The sequence below is a fragment of the Zootoca vivipara genome, chromosome 2 (assembly GCF_963506605.1).
Source record: "Zootoca vivipara chromosome 2, rZooViv1.1, whole genome shotgun sequence".
NCBI lineage: Eukaryota > Metazoa > Chordata > Lepidosauria > Squamata > Lacertidae > Zootoca > Zootoca vivipara.
The window spans coordinates 111,974,507-111,995,765 of record NC_083277.1 but is presented as its reverse complement, the minus strand read 5'-3'; the positions used below and the strand labels follow the sequence as shown (position 1 = coordinate 111,995,765).

The 21,259-nt window shown below is 41.6% G+C and overlaps 1 protein-coding gene across 3 annotated transcripts in view; it reads right to left on the bottom strand.

Moving 5' to 3' along the window:
- Positions 1 to 4,516: 4,516 nt before the first annotated feature.
- VDR (vitamin D receptor) overlaps positions 4,517 to 21,259 on the bottom strand; it is a 73,877-nt gene continuing 57,134 nt past the window's right edge. For all 3 annotated transcript variants that reach the window (XM_035101210.2, XM_035101211.2, XM_035101213.2), the window contains 6 exons: positions 12,841 to 13,025; positions 10,833 to 10,944; positions 10,353 to 10,515; positions 9,159 to 9,310; positions 7,554 to 7,670; positions 4,517 to 6,027 (listed from right to left, as the gene is read on the bottom strand). In XM_035101210.2, the coding sequence (XP_034957101.1) occupies positions 5,768 to 6,027; positions 7,554 to 7,670; positions 9,159 to 9,310; positions 10,353 to 10,515; positions 10,833 to 10,944; positions 12,841 to 13,025 (989 nt within the window). In that variant the 3' untranslated portion in view covers positions 4,517 to 5,767. The remainder of the gene's footprint in view (positions 6,028 to 7,553; positions 7,671 to 9,158; positions 9,311 to 10,352; positions 10,516 to 10,832; positions 10,945 to 12,840; positions 13,026 to 21,259) is intronic.

Below are 21,259 nucleotides of genomic sequence, written 5' to 3'. Positions count from 1 at the left end.
AACTCAAGTGGGCTTTGAAAATGAGTTTGGGAGGCTTGCATTACAAGCCTATCTATCTATAGACATGAAGCAAATGGGTACTTTCTTCTCGTCCCCACTGCCAGGCTGCAAAGGTCTATGAAAAGGGAAATAGTTGCACTGCTAGGAGGTGGGGGGACGGGACACACACCACAGACTTACTCCATGTGGGTGGGCTGCCCTTGTGCCAGCTCTCTAATGCGCACAGAAGGAAGTTAAAGACTTTGATGAATCCTACCAAATCCTAGCAATTAAGACTAATTTTAGAGTAAAAGAATCTAGCCATGGCTTTGGGAGGAACCGATTCATTGCTCTGGAGCAGACTCGAGGCACTTTGCACAATAATTACTTTCTACCCTACCCTATTACCCTACTGACACCTAGTGAGCAAAAGGGAGATTTCAATCCCAAAAAAGGAAGCTCCCTTCCCTTCCCTACCCTGCTCTATTCCCATATGCAAAACCCTACCAGCACAACCCCAAAGGATTTCTTAAACTAAGGGGTTCGATGTGACCTTCCTTTGTTCACGGAACTGAATTCTCATCATCTCACCAGACATTTTAAGTGACAATCTGTAGCTGTGTATACAGTGTGCAAATTGCAGCTATTGCGGTAATAAAAAACCACACACAAATACAATAACACATTGATGAATGTACACTATGTGTTTGAAAAGAGTAGTACACTTGTATGTATTTGATGAAAAAGGCCACTCTATCTATCAAGCGACTAGGAGAGAACGTCTATATTCATCTTTGCTCTCTCTCTCTTGTTGACAGTTAATTTAACATTTCTGTTTTGTACAATTAATAGCTATGTGTCCTCCAATCTTACTTTTGAATTCTTTGGGACCAATGAAGCTACAGTGGTACCTCGGTTTATGAACACAATTGGTTCCGGAAGTCTGTTCATAAACTGTAGCGTTCATAAACTGAAGCGAACTTTCCCATTGAAAGTAATGGAAAGTGGATTAATCCATTCCTGACGGGTCCGCGGAGTACTCAACCTGAAGCGTACTTAACCCGAAGCATGGGTGTAATTGGTTCCGGAAGTCTGTTCATAAACTGAAGCGAACTTTCCCATTGAAAGTAATGGAAAGTGGATTAATCCATTCCTGACGGGTCCGCGGAGTACTCAACCTGAAGCGTACTTAACCCGAAGCATGGGTGTAATTGGTTCCGGAAGTCTGTTCATAAACTGAAGCGAACTTTCCCATTGAAAGTAATGGAAAGTGAATTAATCCGTTCCAGATGGGTCCGCGGCGTTCGTAAACCGAAAATTCGTAAACCGAGGTGTTCATAAACCGAGGTTCCACTGTACAACTAAATATCCCAAGCAGGTTCTTTGCAATGAAATTACTTTATTTAATATTGACGATGAATTACTTCCCTTTTCAGCACACAGCTCACATGTGCTTTGTTTTTCCAGAGGTCATAGACCAGAAGTTGTCAAACTCACGAAATGTTAATTTCAACCTCCCTGAGTGTTACTAAGGGCTGATTATGGCTCCAGCATGAAGGTAGGAGTCTATCAAATGCTGAAGATGATCATCCAAATGTCAAGGACCAAATGGAGCAAGCAGCATGCAGACCTAGTGGTGGGACGAAAATATCCTTAAATAAGAGACATGGGGGAATGATCAACGGTCTTCAATGTCTGTATACTAATGCACAGAGCATGGGAAATAAACAAGATGAACTTGAGCTCTTGGTACAGCAAACTAAATATGACATAATAGGCATCACTGAAACCTGGTGGGATGAGTCTCATGACTGGAATGTAGTAATAGAGGGATACAATCTATTTAAGAGAAATAGACCAAACAGGAAAGGAGGAGGAGTAGCTTTATATGTTAGGGATATGTATACCTGTGAAGAGATCCAGGATTTAAAACTTCAAAGCCAAATTGAGAGTATCTGGGTCAAAATTAAGGGAGAGAAAAACAACAGTGACCTCATTGTGGGAGTTTACTATAGATCCCCAAGCCAAACTGAGGACACAGATGATGCCTTCCTGGAACAGATGGCCAAGCATTCCAAAGGAAGTGAGATAGTAGTAATGGGGGATTTCAACTATCCTGATATTTGTTGGATGTCAAACTCAGCCAAGAGCATAAGGTCGAACAGATTCCTCACTGGCCTTGCAGACAACTTCATTGTCCAGAAAGTGGGAGAAGCAACAAGAGGATCAGCCATTTTAGATCTGGTCCTAACCAATGGTGATGACTTGGTTAGTGGGGTAGAAGTGGCAGGATCATTAGGTGGGAGTGACCATGCTCTTCTGGAGTTTATTATCCAGCGGAAAGGAGCAACCAAGCATACTAAGGTCCAAATTCTAGACTTTAAAAAAGCCGACTTCAGAAAACTTAGGGAAAAGCTGGGTGAAATCCCATGGACAGTAATACTAAAAGGGAAGGGAGTTCATGATGGTTGGGAGTTTGTTAAAAGGGAGATATTAAAAGCACAACTTCAGGCAATACCAATGAGACGGAAACATGGAAGGTGCCTAAAGAAGCCAGGCTGGCTATCTAAAGAACTTTTGACTGAGTTAAGATTTAAAAGGGATATGTACAAAAAATGGAAAAGGGGGGAAATCTCCAGAGAGGAATTCAAACATATAGCCAGCACGTGTAGAGACAAAGTCAGAAAAGCTAAAGCACAGAATGAACTCAGGCTCGCCAGAGAGGTTAAAAGCAACAAAAAGGGCTTTTATGGGTATGTCCGTAGCAAAAGGAAAAACAAGGAAACAGTGGGGTCACTCAGAGGAGAAGATGGTGAAATGCAAACAGGGGACAGAGAAAGGGCAGAACTCCTCAATGCCTTCTTTGCCTCAGTCTTCTCCAAGAAAGAAAACAACGCCCGACCTGAAGAATATGGAGCAGATGATTCAGCAGGGGAAACACAGCCCAGAATAAGTAAGGAGGTAGTACAAGAATACTTGGCTAGTTTAGATGTATTCAAGTCTCCAGGGCCAGATGAACTACATCCAAGAGTATTAAAAGAACTGGCAGAGGTGATTTCAGAACCACTGGCAATAATCTTTGAAAATTCCTGGAGAACAGGCGAAGTTCCAGCAGACTGGAGGAGGGCAAATGTTGTCCCTATTTTCAAAAAGGGGAAAAGAGAGGACCCAAACAATTACCGCCCAGTCAGCCTGACATCAATACCAGGAAAGATTCTAGAGCAGATCATTAAGCAAACAGTCTGTGAGCACCTAGAAAGAAACTCTGTGATCACTAAAAGTCAGCATGGGTTCCTGAAAAATAAGTCATGTCAGACTAATCTGATCTCATTTTTTGACAGAATTACAAGCCTGGTAGATGAAGGGAACGCTGTGGATGTAGCCTATCTTGATTTCAGCAAGGCCTTTGACAAGGTGCCCCATGATATTCTTGTAAAGAAGCTGGTAAAATGTGGGCTAGACAATGCTACCATTCAGTGGATTTGTAGCTGGCTTACTGACCGAACCCAAAGGGTGCTCATCAATGGCTCCTCCTCATCCTGGAGAGTAGTGACTAGTGGGGTGCCACAGGGTTCTGTCTTGGGCCCAGTCTTGTTCAACATCTTTATCAATGACTTGGATGATGGGCTTGAGGGAATCCTGAGCAAGTTTGCAGATGACACCAAGTTGGGAGGGGTGGCTAACACCCCAGAGGACAGGATCACACTTCAGAATGACCTTAACAGATTAGACAACTGGGCCAAAGCAAACAAGATGAATTTTAACAAGGAGAAATGTAAAGTACTACACTTGGGCAAAAAAAAATGAAAGGCACAGATACAGGATGGGAGACACCTGGCTTGAGAGCAGTACATGTGAAAAGGATCTAGGAGTTTTGGTTGACCACAAACTTGACATGAGTCAGCAGTGTGATGCAGCAGCTAAAAAAGCCAATGCAATTCTGGGCTGCATCAATAGGAGTATAGCATCTAGATCAAGGGAAGTAATAGTACCACTGTATTCTGCTCTGGTCAGACCTCACCTGGAGTATTGTGTCCAGTTCTGGGCACCACAGTTCAAGAAGGATACTGATAAGCTGGAACGTGTCCAGAAGAGGGCAACCAAAATGGTCAAAGGCCTGGAAACGATGCCTTATGAGGAACGGCTTAGGGAGCTGGGTATGTTTAGCCTGGAGAAGAGAAGGTTAAGGGGTGATATGATAACCATGTTCAAATATATAAAAGGATGTCATATAAAGGAGGGAGAAAGGTTGTTTTCTGCTGCTCCAGAGAAGCGGACACGGAGCAACGGATTCAAACTACAAGAAAGAAAATTCCACCTAAACATTAGGAAGAACTTCCTGACAGTAAGAGCTGTTCGGCAGTGGAATTTGCTGCCAAGGAGTGTGGTGGAGTCTCCTTCTTTGGAGGTCTTTAAGCAGAGGCTTGACAGCCATCTGTCAGGAATGCTTTGATGGTGTTTCCTGCTTGGCAGGGGGTTGGACTGGATGGCCCTTGTGGTCTCTTCCAACTCTATGATTCTATGATTCTATGACATCTGACAATCACCTCTGCAGAGTATTTCTCAATATGATGGCTGGAATATTTAGGTGCTACCGGTACTTTGCATGTGGCTTATCCTGATAAAGGGAGTTTCCCCCTTGCCACTCCAAAGTAACCCTAAGTTACCTGAACAAACTCAGGCCTGCTGGCTAGATGAGAAGCCAGTTCTGTACCGCTCTTGGCAGCTGGTCATGTCTGAAACAGTACAGTATAAGAACGAACACTGCAAACAGGACATGAGTTGTTAGCAGGCTTATTTCTTGGGAAGCAATGCTGAGCTCCAAGCAGGGGCTTGGCTATTAGGGATTCAACTCCCACAGTGTCTACACCAGCGCACAGTTAGGTCAAATATAATTTTCCTCCCATTACAAATTTATTTAGTGACAACAATGTGCCGGGCATGTTTATACACACTAATAAAAAGTCAGAAAGATGACACAGGTTATTTAATCCTGTAAACTTGGCTGTGAACACACACACACCATTTTACCCTGCATCCAATGCACTCCCACTATGGAAGAGGTGTACATATGGCATTATCTGTAATCCGTATCTCTCATCCATCTCTCCTGCATTTCCCCCAAATCACCTGCGATCCAAATTAAGGAAAAGAGCAACCTAGCTGCATTTTTAAGCTGGTAATGTGTACACAGCCTGTGTTTTTCCTGTTTATTCTTAGGTTAATAAATACTTTATATAGTGCTGAAGAGCTCTGAGGTTTAGCAGAGGGGTGAGGGGAGTGGACATTTTGCACCGAGAATAACAGTTACTCTTCCCTGCATGTTACAATCATTCTGAACCGAAAGCTCTCAACGTGTTAAAAGAAAGAATATCCCTTGTCCAATCCATCACAAATCTTAAATTCCACCAGCTGTTATTCAACCATTCACCTTCAATTCAAGACACAGCCCAGACGTTTCAGTTGCTGGCTTGAAAAGCTCAACATTGAAGAAAGCAACAAGCGGTTTCATCATGGCAAAGCAACAGGTGAGAAAGCTCTCTAGTTTTGATAGGCAAGAGAGAAGGGGCTAGCTTGCGAACTGCTGCTCAGCAGCAATGCAAAATATGAGGCTGAAGATATACAAACAATGTAGTCCCTCTGGTAGTGTGGAAAGAAAAAAAAATCAACTCTTGCCGACAGAATATACAAAACTTTCAACTTGGGCCAAAGCTCTCAGTTTGCCACCAGCGGGAAGCTGGGCTGACTTCTCCCTTTACTTTAACACGTTTCATTCCCAGTCACCGAGTCAGGAGATCTCGTTGCCGAAGACTTCGAGGACCAGCGGAGTGAGCTGCATGCTGTGCTCAGGAAGAAAGGAGAGGCAGCGATATTGCTTGGAATGCTCCTCGTTCAGGCTCCGGAGGTCTGCAAGTTTCTGGATCATCTTGGGATAGAGCAAGCGGTTGCCCGGAGGAGGGTGTCGGCAGAGAATGTATGTCTGCAGGATGGCTGAAAGATGATCTTGGATGGACTCCACCAGAGCAGTGTCCTGAACGCCAGGGCGGTCTAGGAACAGAAAACATAAACACACCTCCAGTGACCAGGGTAGGCAAAAATACAAAAACAACAAGAGTCTTCTGTTTACTCTACTTGTGGTTAAGTTTGTCTTTTCCCCTCTTTTGTGTTCTGAATATTAGTTCCCGACAATCGGCCCATGCTGTCTGATATTAGTTTCTTATTATGGGCATCCCCGCAACTACTCTCAGAGCTACTAACTCGGCTCTTAAAAATCTACAAAACATTGCTGAATTTGCACAGTTACACTCACACATCCTCTAATACGTTTCATGCCATGTGCCAAAAGCAGAGGCTTGAAATGGAGTATTAAGATCTGAGGATCGTGAAATACCATGTTTCATTTCTGCTAAAATAAAGCAGCAGAAGATATCAGCCCGGGTCTCTTTTGCATGGAAAAAAAAAAGAGCATCAAGCCTTTAAGAGCAACAGTTCAGATCACTAAATGTAGCTTAGGTTGTGTTTTATGCAATTATCGGAGCTGAGGCTCATGTTACTTTCTTACTGCCCCTGTTGCTTGTTCTTAAGTTACTAAAGAAAGTAAACCTTTCCCAGCTGCCATTTTCTTCTGGGGAACTCATGACATTGGCAAACAGCAAAAAAAAAAGTGGGTTGGAGCAATGGATGAGACTCTTACTTTTGTAGAGCAGTTTACATTCCAGCCATGCAAAAGTCAGAGGTGACTCTCTCCATCCAAGCAAGCAAGTGGCACCATCACTGGTTCAAGGAAACATTCCAGCCCAGGAAAAAATACTCAAAGAAGATGCAAAGCACGGCCAGGGCATGGGGAAGGTCCCAAGAGTCAGACAGAGAGGCCTCGATAACAGAATTTGGCCTCTGGAAGAGAATTTCTCTCCCCTCCCTAATGATTAGGATCCTGAATAATCATAATAAAAGAGTAGCAAAGACTCCTGCATGATCAATGAAGGAGGCTACAGCTTCTCAGTATTTGCCAAAGGGTAAGGATACACTTGTTCTACACTGTGGAAGGGATAGTAAAAAAACCAAAACAAAACCCAATCTTATGGCTTATATTTTTCCTCTCATGTACACCCATCACTCAAAATGTAATTGCGGCAAAGCAGATGCTTGCATTCTTTTCACACAGGACAGAATACACCACTGTGCATGTTATCTCCAATATACATACCTGCCAAGTTGCTGTCGGAGAAATAAGGGACCGGCCGGAAGTAGCAGACCGGAAGTAGCGCTGCTGCCATTTTGGAACTGGGCAGAGCAGCATCAAAAGTCGCTTCTGAGCATGCTCTGCCCAGTTCCAAAATGGCCGCCGCGCCAGAATAAACCGGGGAAAAACAAAAAAATCCATTTTTTCAGCTAGGAACAGCTGGAAAAACGGGGATTTCCTGGGGAATACGGGAGACTTGGCCGCTATGCCTATATAGAAATTATATCCTGGAAGTGGCTGGCTTGTAGATGCCACTCGTGGTTGGTGCTGATGCTGGTGGGATAGGATAGCCAATGAAAACACAGCCTGAAAAGGCAAAAGTTTCTCTTACCAGGAGAAAGGATGCAGATGGCCATGAGGAGAACATGTTCTTCTTCATGCAGGTTCAGCTTCTTCAGGTTGATCTGAAATTTAACAAGGGGCTCAAGCAAGTCCAGGCTATGCCCAGCTGAAACAGAAACATAAAAACCCTTTTGAGAGGCAGGCCCTAGATTCTTGAAAGATTTATCAGCTAACGGGAAACAGAGCAAGAAGCAAAATTAAACATAAACTCAAGACAAATAACAGTTGGCATGATAATACTATCCTCCTTTCAGAACAGGAAACGCTCCAGTCCTGGAAACTTCCACATATGTTCGGGTACAAAATGAGTGCCAAGGCTGTACAAAGAATATATATTTTCAAATGCCTTTTTACAATTTTTACTCACACGTTCAAGAACTATTAAGGGTCAAGAGCTTTCCCTTCTAATGCGAGTGCATACTTTCTCCATCAAAATGAAGCATAGCCAGCCTGCAAGTCACTTAGGTATGATTTCACTAAATTAACTCCCGGCCATTTCAGGGTTGCCTAGCAATGATACATTCTGACACCTCCAATTCTGTGACTTTGGCTCCATTTTGCAAGTGCCATGGCATCTTCAAATAACTAGGGGTTTGAGAATTATAAATATGAGGGATATGATGGGCTGCTGGCACTTCAGTTGTTGATGTGAACAGAATACCCAAACTGACAATTCACCCATTACTTATAAGGACCAATTTATATGACTGCTTTTTGAACTTCCCACCTTCCCCATACTGGAGAAGTTACTTTTTACTTTCTGCGGATGGAGAACAGAGATGGCAAAGTGGTTGTCTGAATACTGAAAGAGGCACCCAGCTTTTTTATTGAACACATCACACAACACTGTTTTTTGCTAGTGTTTGTAGTGGCATGCTAAAAGCTGGAACTGAGTCCATTATGAAGCAATGAAGTGGCCCGCCTCCCCACCCAGTTGCCTAACTGTAATGACTCAATGGTCTCTTCACAGTTGGGGAAAAACCTGAAAAGGCAATTGCATGAATTGCATGAATTGGTTCCAAAATATCAATAGACTAAGTGAGAAACACAACACAGATTGTGCTTATTCTAACCTTTGCATTCCTTTGGCCTTCTGTAGGCCTTCAATTATATCTTCTAGGGATAATAATACATAATATTAATTGTAAGCAAATCAAGATGAGACAAGCTGGAAATGCTGGGAAGTTTATTGTATCTTTTTTATCTTATGTCTTTTTTGTTCTTTTGTTCTTTCTGGTTCCCCCCCCCATGATTTTTCAAGATTTTTCCTTTTTTTCTGCTTTTTTATATTACTTCTGTTATTGTTTCTATTATAAGTTGATTTAATTTGTATAATTGATTTAATTTTATATAATTTTGTATAATTTGGATTTTTGGAAAGATTTGTGTTATGTTGATTATGTTGATTTATGTTGATTTAATGTCTATGTTTATGTTGATTTTATGGTTACAATTAAATAAAGATATTTTTAAAATTTAAAAAAAATTAAAAATTTTTTTAAAAAAGATGAGACAAGCTCATTTAGGTGGCTGCTCCAGAGCAGTGTTGTGCTTGACTGGAATCTTATACCATTCACACCTGAAACTACCGTACCTTGAGTGACATCGCTGATTTTGTATTTGAAGTCATTGCTGCCACAGGTCCAGGACATATCGTCCAGTGAGAATGACTGATTTGAACGGAGCATAATTACTTCAATGACGCTCGATTTCAGTAGAGCAATCTGGTCCTCCGCTGTTAGATCTCTACATTTTGGGAAGAGAGAATACATATCTGAAACCTCAAAGCATCCAGCATCATAACACTCCATTATATAGGTGTTAGAACTGATTATTTGCTTCCTTCCAGCTCTACAATTAGTTGTGTGATACTCAAAGGAGCTCCCTCAGTGAATAATTGTGCACTTCATCATTTCACTGATCTCATTTACTCAAACCCCCTGAATGTCAGCCTCCAGTCACCTCTGAAGAACCATGGCAAAACACTATGGGTTGGTTCACCCATTTGTGCCCACAACACATTGACTGTAGCATATGTGAACTGTATCCCCCAAATTCTTGTACAATACTTTTCAATGTAAATAGCCCACACACTGTGCTAAGAGCCATCAAGTGCTGAGCAATCCATGCACAACTCATAAACTCCAACTTTGAGCCCCGTTAAATTTCCTGGCTTGACATGACCATTGCTTTTCATTGTGGGAGTGCAGTACTGACCAGTAGATAGGAACAGCTTAAGTTCAATCATGTCAAGTCATAGCTGATGCACATCCTGCAATGTGCGGGCAGATAAAAGCTGAGCAAATCCTCATTCAACTGAGCCATGTGTCAGAAGGATCATGTAACAGCTCCATTAATGCTCAATTTGCAATGAGATTTCTAAATAAGCACCCTTACTGCAGGCTAAATGGATGAGGAGGGTGAGTAGCAGAGGCCTTAATAGCATTGATGTTCTGGCTCACAGCCATATTGAAGGATTTACTCAAATTATGTCTGGTCATAGAAGGCAGCTGGGAAAATGTATTCTAAGTTCCTAAACTTACTGAGTTGGAAAATACCGTTCTCCTGGGGAAATGATTTCCTGTATGTATTTATTAATCCTGTTTGGTTGTTTTCATTTTAAAAAATTTTTTTCTTGCAACCAGCCCAGAAGTCTCCTTCTGAAAGCTGTGTGCTGTGGTGCGGTGCAATTTTTAAAACAAATGTATTAAACACACACACAAATACATTCAAGGGAAGGAAAACACATCAAACCACTCTGAAACAAAACCAAAGCAAGCATCCTTACTTGAACCCTGGAATCATTTTTGCAAATCCAATCACTTTTTGGATGCTGTAGCTAACAAGGTCGGCCACGTGAGGGAGCATAGAGAGGTGTGAGAAGTCCATGGACATGGTTGCACTTTCATCGCTGTCATCACTGAGTTCCACATTCGATAACATCCTGGGATCTGCAACACAGAGAGGGGAAAGCACACAGATTAACATTTCAGATGTAGGGCTTTTTTTGTTTTTTTTAAATGAAAAGTTAAGGCTTTAAAAAGGCCAGCTCTAACAAATGTATTAAAGTTTTCTGTGAAGGAGGATTCAAGTTCAGCAACTGAGCCACAAGATGAGAGTGGGTGGGCTGCGCATCCTAAGGAGCTCTGATCTACAAGACAACGGGAAACTGAACCTGGCAAATGAGAAAACAAATCCATAGCGGGAGATAACATTCCTGGATTAGTTTGCCGTGGGCATGGAGGTCATTTGGCAATCTTCACATTACCTGGGGAGGAGCTGAAAGTGTCTGAAGAGTCTTCTGAGGAAGAGAAACCTTGTGACATAAGAGAGGAAGATCTGCTTGTGCTTCTTCTGCCTGAATCAAGTCTCACAGGAGGCTGAAACAAATAATAATAATAATAATAATAATAATAATAATAATAATAATAATAATAATAATAATAATAATAAATTTATTATTTATACTCCGCCCATCTGGCTGGGTTTCCCCAGCCACTCTGGGTGGCTTCCAACAGAAATATTAAAATACACTAATTTCTTAAAGATTAAAAGCTTCCCTAAACAGGGCTGCCTTCAGATGTCCTCTAAAAGTCTGGTAGTTGTTTTTCTTTTTGACATCTGGTGGGAGGGCGTTCCACAGGGCGGGTGCCACTACCGAGAAGGCCCTCTGCCTGGTTCCAGTCCAACTATTTGTCAATTGCTCTTTTCAAATAACATCTCTGTCTGACCCCACCACTTCAGTTCTATTTACTAGTAAATTTGTGCACAGACAAGGGCCCATTGTTAAGGAAAAAAGAATGGTTTTACAGTGCTTTTTTCTATAAAAAATAAAAAATGTTTAGGGGTACTCTCATTTTCCTACTCATATTGAAATACTGCCCCTCAATGAGGCCAAACTTAGATTCACAAAATGTTCAGGGGTCCCTGCATCCCCGTCCCCAGAAAAAAGCACTGGTTTTACATCTCTAAAATATGCTTAGAGCTTTTCCACCAATGAACTAAATGGGAATTGGGGCCAGATTGATACAGGATACTTTTATAAACTCCCACCCACTATGCTTTACTTCTTTTAAATTTTGCCTAATTTGTTTACCCTGTCAACCCATTTCCTTAAGATTAACGGTTCCCCCTAAGTAAAAATGTTTCTGATGTACCATGATTTTGCCCCAACATGGCTAATTTCTATGGTAATGTAGAAAGGCAGACTTAGAAAACAGAGAGAGAGAGAGAGAGAGCATGTTATGAGCCAGAAAGCCACAGCAAATATGATTTGATGTCCTTAGCATCTTATGTATGTGGAAATTGAAAAGGCACCTACAAATGCCAACCCACGTCATGTAAGATACACATTTAATTATCACATTTGTGTCATTTTCAGGGTGGGGCCAGGAGCTGAAGGGGACTTGGAAGCTATAATCCCATGGTGCTCGAGATATTTGTTTTGCTTAGAATATTATCAGCTGGCAGAGAGAGGGAAGGGGGGAAGTCTATTGGGCAGTAGTACAAAACAACAAGCGTTACAGGCTCCAAGTTGTCAAAACCATGAGTCAGACAGAGCTGGTTCTCTTTCCCCCCACTCCTCTCTCTGCCCCAGCCCTTCTCCCTAGCTCTTACGTGCGTCACTCAAACCCCAAAGCTGAGCTCTAGTTCCCAGCTTTTTTACTAGTTCTTACCAAACAGGAAGGAGTTGTGGTTGCTTCAGCCACAAGTGCTTTCTCCTCCCTGCTCTTCCTTCCTCAGAACTGAGGAAAACAGCTGTTTCAGGACATGCGTGCAGCAGCCGAGGAAGATGTGCCAACAGGTGGCTAAATGGTATACCCGCCCACCAGAAGCCTGGCATTCTGGTATCCACACCGTCCAATGGAATAAGTGGCTTCAGAGTTAGGCCTTCAAAAACAAGCAATAGGCCCAGAGGCTATGAGATTTGAAACAATCTCACCCGCAACCAGATCATATTGCTTCAACGCACATGTTAATTATGGCATTTGACAAGGCACCAAATTTTTTTTATGAATGCCACCGTTTAAAAAGCCTCTCTTAGCCAGTTCCAAAGGCAAAGGTAAGGAAATATCATATAGTTCACTCGCAGCAGGTAGATTGCAGGTCTACCTAACTGGTTTCAGTTTGCAGGCTGCAGGTTACTTTCTTCCAAGTGAGAAGGGAGCCAAGGTTTTGCTGATTCAGTACTGCTTCAGTTTACTTATTCCACCAGCAGATGTCCTACTAGTCACAGCCGTAATGAAGTTAGAAGGAAATTGAGGCTTGAAGCTTACCCGGAATTGGTTGAAATCAGAGTACGTGGAATCATAGGTCTTGCGGTGGGCTTCCAGGAGGATATCGATGGTCCGCTGTTGTTCCTCCAGCAATTTGGGCTTTAGGCTCTCTTTCAGGGCTTCCTCTTCCTTCCTCTTCATTATCATCTCTCGTTTCCTCTGAACCTCTTCATCTGTCAGAATAACTGTCAACAGATGGAGAGATGCCAAACACATTTAACACCTAGAATCCATCTGCTAGAACAAGAGTCAAGAAACTCCAGGGCAGTCTTTTATGAAGACTTGGAGTGATTAGCACGGTGACACTAATGTCCGAGAAGAGAACAAATAACTGAAGAGAGGAAAAAACCAACGAGAATCGGTGAACCATAAATTAGTTAAATTAGCAAAGATGTACCATACATATGATAATAAGTGTTGGAAATGTAAAGCAGTGGAAGGAACATTTTATCACATGTGGTGGACTTGCCCCAAAATAAAAGACTTCTGGGAAAAGATTTATAATGAACTGAAGAAAGTGTTTAAAAACACTTTTATTAAAAAACCAGAGGCCTTTTTACTGGGAATAGTTGGGAAAGAAATACAAAAAAAAGATGTTACATTCTTCTTATATGCCACAACAGCAGCGAGAATGTTGATTGCACAGAAATGGAAGACACAAAATGTTAGAATATATGGAACTGGCTGATCTGACCGGGAGGCTTCGCGACCAGGGAGAAAAGTCGACGGAAGAAGATTGGAAGAGTTTTAAAGTTTATTTGAAGAAAATTAGTATTGTAATCGATTAGTAAGATACGGATTTTGAAACATAGTAGAAGTTGTAGCTTAGGCAAGGGATTAGAGATAAAGGAGAAGATGAAAATATAGTAAATAATGGTTAGCATAATTAAGAATTTGTATAATTATAAGATAAGATAAAAGGATAATGAAATAGAATTGCTAAATAGGATTAGTAGTGAACCGCAGCAGGGAGGATTCGAGGAAGTCACAGTACAATGGTTAGGCCTGATGCTAAGAACAATGAAAATTTGTTTTTCTTTATTTGTATTTGTATTTTTGTTGTTGTTGTTTTATGTTGTGTTTTATGTTTTATAAAAATAAATTAAAAATTTTGGGGGGGGGAAAATAATCGGTGAACCATAAAACTTCATGAAATGTTCACAACTCAGTTGCCAAGCGGGACCAACATTCGCGTATTACGCATCTGAGCAAGATGCTTGCTGGTCATAGAAACCTCTCTTAAGTGCGCATGGCCCAGTCAAGACTCATACCCACGACTGCTTCTGGTAGCCACTATGAGAACAGGAAACTGGGCTAGATGGGCACTGGCATGATCCAGCAGGCTCTTCTGATGTTCCTATGCATCTCACATGTGTCAAGAAAACAGAAAGCTAACAGCATTTCTTTCCCTTGTACAGTGGTACCTCTACTTATGAATAACTCTACTTATGAATGTTTCTACTTACGAATGGAGCTCCGTCCGCCATCTTGGATGCGGTTTAGATAGGATTTTTTCTACTTAGGAATTTTTAGATAGGGTTGCTTCTACTTATGATTTTTTTCTCCCAATGCATTCCTATGGGATTCGACTTACAATTTTTTTCGACTTACAAATGTGCGTTCGGAACGCATTAAATTCGTAAGTAGAGGTACCACTGTACAGTGATGTACACTCCAAAATGGGCAAAGCATTTCCCGTGTGTATAGCTGTAATTAACAAGTGGAACAGTGCAGTGCAACTCTTTGAACATCAAGCAACTGAATGGTTGTGGATATATTTCCATCACTGAGTATTGTGGCATTAGGGGCACCAATACCAACACCTTGAGCATTTCAGGATAGGAAGAGGTCATTTCAGAGGACAATGTGGCCTCTTGTGTCAGAAGGCTATCAGAAAAACCAAAATTTTGCAGCCTGTGTAGACCTTGTAGTTATCGTGCATGTAGATTAGTGCTGGTGGAAAGGCAACTACTGTTGAATAAAGAGGGGCTCCCACAGATGTCCACATGAGTTGCATGACATTTATAGGCTATCAGGCATATTTTTAGCAAAGAGAGACAAGAAGTGGTGACGAAACAATTGAGTAGAATCAAAGTTAACTCCAAGCAGACTGGTGTGACTAATATGGATGGAGAAGAAGCTGCAGGAACGTGAAGTGCTTTAGTGTGCAAAAATTTCAGCAGAATTCCACAATATGCTGCTTTTAAAATACAAGATGGGAAATACCCTGTGCATGTTCTGTGGAGTAAGATTTGAAGGACTGCAAGAAAATGGACTTGCATGCAGTGTGACCACACACCACATTATTTTGTACATAAAGTGGGCAGGTGTGTCTTGTCTGCTCTTCTACCATCTTCAAGTCAGATGGGTTAATTTAGCTCCGATTGTTTCAATGATTGCATATATGTTCTGAGGAATTACATGGTATCTCTGTAGCCATGGCACACCTTAAGCCAGGATTATTTTGGATACTCGTTTTGTATCACTTGGATTGTTAAAGTATGCCTCTGCGGTTGGGACATGACACTGGCAACCTTTTTGGACCAGTGAACACATCTGGAATTATGAGGAAGTGCCATAGGCAGCAGTCACAAAACAGATGTTGTTTGGAGCGAGGGGGAGACACAAAATGGCCTCCACTTTTACAAGAGCAAAGAAAGAGACAGGACTACAAAATGGTGCGGCCGTGTCCTCCGTCTCAATTTGAAAAGTGCCTACACCTGCCACCCTAGTGCTTGCTCACAGAAATTCTTAGCATCTTTCCTCTGTTCACAATAGATGGGGCGGTAGGTGTTCAATTTTGTCCTCCAATGAAATGTGGGCATATTCAATGTAGGAGAGGCCAAGTCAGTGCAAACAGGAACTGAGCAGGAAGAGCAAACAGCTTCTTCACACTGCACATTGTAGGAAAATATTTACTGATTTTTCATGGGGAGAATATGAGATACTGGTGGGTATACTGGCCCCCACAGTTGCCGTGTTGGCAACCCCTAATGAGAAAATGGTAGATTTGAAATAATTTAAGTCCACCATTTTCTAATTAGGGGTTGCCAACATGGCACCTGTGGGGGGCCAGTATGCCCACCAGTATCTCCTGAGACAAAATGACAGCGTGGCAGATGTCCACACTGGAAAGAAAGTTGGACTTAGAACCTGGGAAACTGGAGCTCATATCTCTCCTCAGCTATTGGTAGCCTTGAGCAATCAAGTTTCTGTGCTTGGAAACTGAAAAAAAAAGACCTATAACACAGATGCAAGGATTAATGAGACAGAGATTAGGAAGCCCTCTGCATGCTAAAAGTGTTATAAGGGTCAGCCTGCGATGTATCATGTGCAGGCATGAAAGGACACCAAACTGAGTTTTGCAGCTCAAGCCACTCCGTGTGTGTATACTAGAATTGCAGGGCTCTTAGAGCCTTCTTATCTTCTTAGCTAGTGTGCAGGTATGAGTTGTTGAAGAAGAATGTCAGGCTGGGATCCATCCTGCGGTTGCAGCTGGAGCAGAACCTGTTACGGTTTGCAAGAGGCCAGCACCCATAACTTGCTATAACAACGGTCTCAATGCTGCTAGGATTCCAGCAACCAAAGAAACACAGATGAGCTGGGTATACACATCATGCCCATTCCAGGAATGCCTACTTCTGACCAATTTCAAAAATGTTGTCAATACATTTTAGATTAAGTTGTGATAGCAACAACTGAGGCCAAACCTTTAAAATCTGAGAACTGGGGCTGAGTGGGCAGGGGAAGGAAGATGATTCTGAGCCATTAGGTTACACAAGAGTGGTTCTTTTCCTTCCTCTACCCCTCTCACTACAGATTCAAGGTAAGCCCAGACAATATGTCTCAGATATATATATATATATATATATATATATATATATATATATATATATATATATATATAACACAGTTATGCTGGAAAATGTCTATGGCTGGCACAAGCTGCAAAGTATATTACTCGATGTTGCATAACAGTTATTCTTCAATCTCATCTGATTTCACGTAATGGTTTATTGCTCCATAAAAAATAAAAAAATACAGCCAGATTTGTGATTAACATACCTCATGCATTACTCAAAATAGTATGTATTAGAAGTATGTGAAAGAGCAGAGTCTCAGCTCCTTGTTTAGAAAGCACAGGCACACACGCATTTTATTTGAAAGGGAACTAAGAGGGTGACCAAACTCTCAGCAAGCTGTTTACCAGAGACATATTATTCCTTCTTCTCTGAATCACATGCATTACTTCTGGGAAATTTGCACAATACTTGTCACGTGCATGTAGAAATATTTCTACAGGAAAAAGATCACAAACTGCAGTTTCCTAGGAATGCAATGCCACACCCTGATGCAAATTTACAACCAGAAAACATGTGGTTACTGAATCTCCCAACCCCATAAAACTAAATGCCATATAGTCAATAAGCTATTTATTTTTTTAAAAAAAGTAGGAGAGACATCTAAAATAAATAATAAAGTACCGTAAATGTGCAAATCTGTGCAATATGTATAGGTATTATGATACAGCAGCTCTTAGATAAGGTGTAAGAATGCACATCCAGCCTGCAAACTGGTTTGTTCATATTTATATAAGAGCCCAGATTTAGAAAGCTGAGGCAATTCACTTCAAGGCCATCCAATAATTGCAGCTGAAACGAGGCTGGTATCTAGGCGCTAATCTAAAACCACAGTAATAAAACTTATTATTACTCTATATTGCATTCAACTTTATGATTCTATTACTGAGATTCCCAGATATAAAAAAACCTCTTAATTAGTTTGAGTAAATCTAACAACGAACAAGGAAACTGTTTTTGGCCTCAATCCTGAAAGCAGGCAAATTGGAGGAGAGGGATAGTAAAATCTGAAAGATGTGCAGAATACAGAATGGTTGGGGCAACCCAGTCAGATGGGTGGAGTACAAATAAGAAAATTACAAGTTATTATTATGTTTGCTGTATTCAATGATGGGACAGAATGCATAGATTAAATCAAAGGTAAAGTTGAGTTTCAGAGTTCAAAAAGAAGAAGAGTTTGCCTTGGGACCAGTTCACAGCACTTATTTTTACCTGGCCAGGCTTCTGTGAGTTAAGCAGTCTCATGAACGCTCTCACATGTTGAGACCTTGGGCTTGGAATTTCTTTAAAAGAAACATGCTTAAACTAGGGAGTGCAGGCTAGGACAATGCGCCTGTCACATTTACTGGGCAGCTATATTGTCAGAAGTCAGCTAGTTTACACTGTGGTCTTTATGTATACACTGTTTAAGTTTAAATGGACAATGAATCTGCCCTGTTTTAACAGTTCGCCCTCTTGGCTATGGCTCACTGAGACAAGACTCTCTCAAGCTCAAGAAAAGATTTTCAGTTGACACAGGTTTCTGCCAAACTAGCAACATCATTGCATGTTGGTTGTTAATGTGTGCCAACACCAAATTCGTAGGTGTGAGATTTGCATTTTCACATTCAGTGTAGGATTTTTCTTCCACCATTTGTGCACTAAAAGCTACAGTCAAGCATTGAAAGACCCTTTTAATGCAACTACAACTCAGCAGCACACTAGAAAAAGAACTTGAAGCCAACAATAACGTTGCTTTTTACTAAGAGACTAGCAACCTTTTTTTAAAAAAAAAGTGAGTAACAATTCACAAGAAAGCATTCATCATAGGACTGGGATGTTGTTTTTGCAGACACTGGGCAGAAGGAACATTTTACGGTTAAGGTGGGGTTTGGAATGAGAGGTCTGGCAAGGAAAAATAAAAGCACCCAGGTCATGTGCTGTAGCAGCATACATGTGTGATGCAAAGCAAGTTGCTCTGCTATGCAGCCTGCAGCTACTTACGGCTGAGGGTTAATTAGCCGCTAGTGTTTTTCCAATACAAAAGTTGCACAACTCTATGCACGGCTGAAAACGACCAAAAAGATCAAGGTGGTGTCCAGCTGTGATGTTTCAAGGCTATGAGGTGGCTAGAGTACCAACATTCATTTGGGGAGGTAATTAAGTTGTGAGTTATATAACTGTGTAAGCATTTTTTATACTTATCCTCAAAATAAACCCAAATAAAGCAATAAGCAACACACACCCCTTCCCACCCCAGCTCCTTTAGCTTAATGGAAAACAAGCACACCCCTTCAGGCCTCTATAAATTAAATAAATAACCAGAGCTCTCACAGTAGGCAAACTCTCATCGGATAACAGAGCTTCCAGTGGGAATACTCTTGGGTTTGCCTGCCTTGAGTGGAAGCTATTTAATCCAGATTTTATTCTTTAGAAAGGATCAGGCAAATATAAAGTCAACCCATGCCAAAACTGCAAGGAAAAAGAGTGTTGGTGTAAGGACCCTAAGTAGCTATCGCATACACCCCAACTCACTGGCCACGCTGCCTGCAGCTGATGTGAGTTGTAGTCCACAACATCTAGGGAACATCACATTGGCTATGCTTGGTCCGGGGGAATTATGTTTGTTGCAGGCTCTCTCGCATAAGTGGGTGCCGTTTTGGAAGGAATACATTTTCAGTTCTTTACAGACATAACCCTAATGGTATAGCCCCTGCCCCCTGCACAAATTCAGGCACCACCTCTCTTCAACATGCAGTTGTTGCAAACATGTGCACTGCACATTTGGATGACTGAGCATTGATGAATTAGGTGGAAAATAAACACCCCGGGCATACAGAGCAACTATTGTGGGGGCTGGCAAATGGGAATTGTGTTCATATGTGTGCGTTTAAAATCTGGCTGGCACGATTGCAAACTTTCTTCTGGAAGGCTATGGGGATTGGATTGTATAGGTTGCCTCATATACTCCTTATGAGGAACTCAGTCAACTTGTTAACAGAGAGGCGATGTTTGTTTTGGAGACTCTTAATGTCTTCTAGGAAGCGATTAGCAGCCTCTTTACCACTACACTTGGCACGGATAAGCTTTGTTTAAATGCTTACAATTGAGGGGGAAAGGTTCTTTAAAGCACCTGTCACCAATGGATTAACTTTAATTCTATTCCAGGGACAAAACAAAAACACCTGCTTTCAATATTCGCACTTGCATGAGACTGAACAGCAAAGGAGTTTCCGCACTTTGCTTCAGCCAAAGTAGGCATGGTGACAAATTCACGCTCCACATTTTAATCTCCTTCTGGAACCCAGCCAAAGTTTTCCTCTTCCTACAAAACAGTGAAGCAATGAGTGCCTCATTAAGACCACCACATGCTTTATCTTTTGTAGAAAGCATTTTGGAAGGTCAATCAATGATATCTATTGAAAATCCCAGTCAAATCTCTCACTGAGAAACACTTTTTCTTATTTGCTAATGGCTTGCACTATCCAGCAGACAAATGCTGTAAAACAAGGGTAGGCAAGGTGGTGCCCTTCAGACAATGGTCAGGGATGATTGGGAGTTGTAGTTTAGCAACATCTGGAGGGTACCACATTGGCTACCCATGCACTAAAAAAGGGCGCCCCAAACTTGGGTGTCCGGCTCTTTTTGGACAACAATTCCCATCATCCTTGACCACTGGTCCTGCTAACTAGGGATGATGGGAGTTGTAGTCCACAAACAGATGGACACCCAAGTTTGGGGCACCCTGCACGAAAACATCCTGACACTTCTTTAACCAGTCACAAGAATCATGATCTACCATCCCCCCCAAAAAAACACTTCTCTTGAGGTACATGGAGGCTTGATCTCCAAATTAGGTTGTTCAGAAGAAGTTCAGGCCATCTGTTTCCAAAGTGACTCAAATACACTTTTTAAGAAAACATACTTTTTTTTAAATTACAAGCTCATATTCTTTTCTTTTTTTAACACGCTGCCTTCAAGAGCAAAGGTTTCTATTTCTTTCTGCGACACAAAATATTTAAAGATTCATAAAAGAGGAAAGCGGGGGGTGGGGAAGATTTGCTTTGGGACTCATTTCTAAAGAAAACCTTTAAATAAATTTAAGGATTATGAACAGTGCTGGAAAGCCTATTGCAACAGCTTGTGTGTTAAGATGGAACGTAGGAAATGAATCACTGTAACTTCCCACGCAACCAATATGTTATGAAAGATTAAATGATGTTGTAGAATATCTTCAGATCAATGGAGATAATAAAATTATTCAAATTATTCATTTGGATTCCTAGCACCAAACACTGGTGCTAGTCCATACCACATCACTACTTTGCAACCAGTTCAACAGCAGAGGGCTGCCAAGCCTGTTGCTGACCTCTCCAATGCATGGCTGTAGAGCAAAAGGGCATAAATGTGTTGCAGTCCAGGTAATCAGTCTGATTCCCACTAGGGCAACATGGATTTCCCTCCCATCTGCGCCTCCCCAAATTCACTCTGGAGGCTGAGAAGCCCCAGAGCAGCCTGTGGGGAAGGAGAAGGGAGTTTGTTTCATTGGGAAAACAGAAATCACCTTCGCGAATTCCACT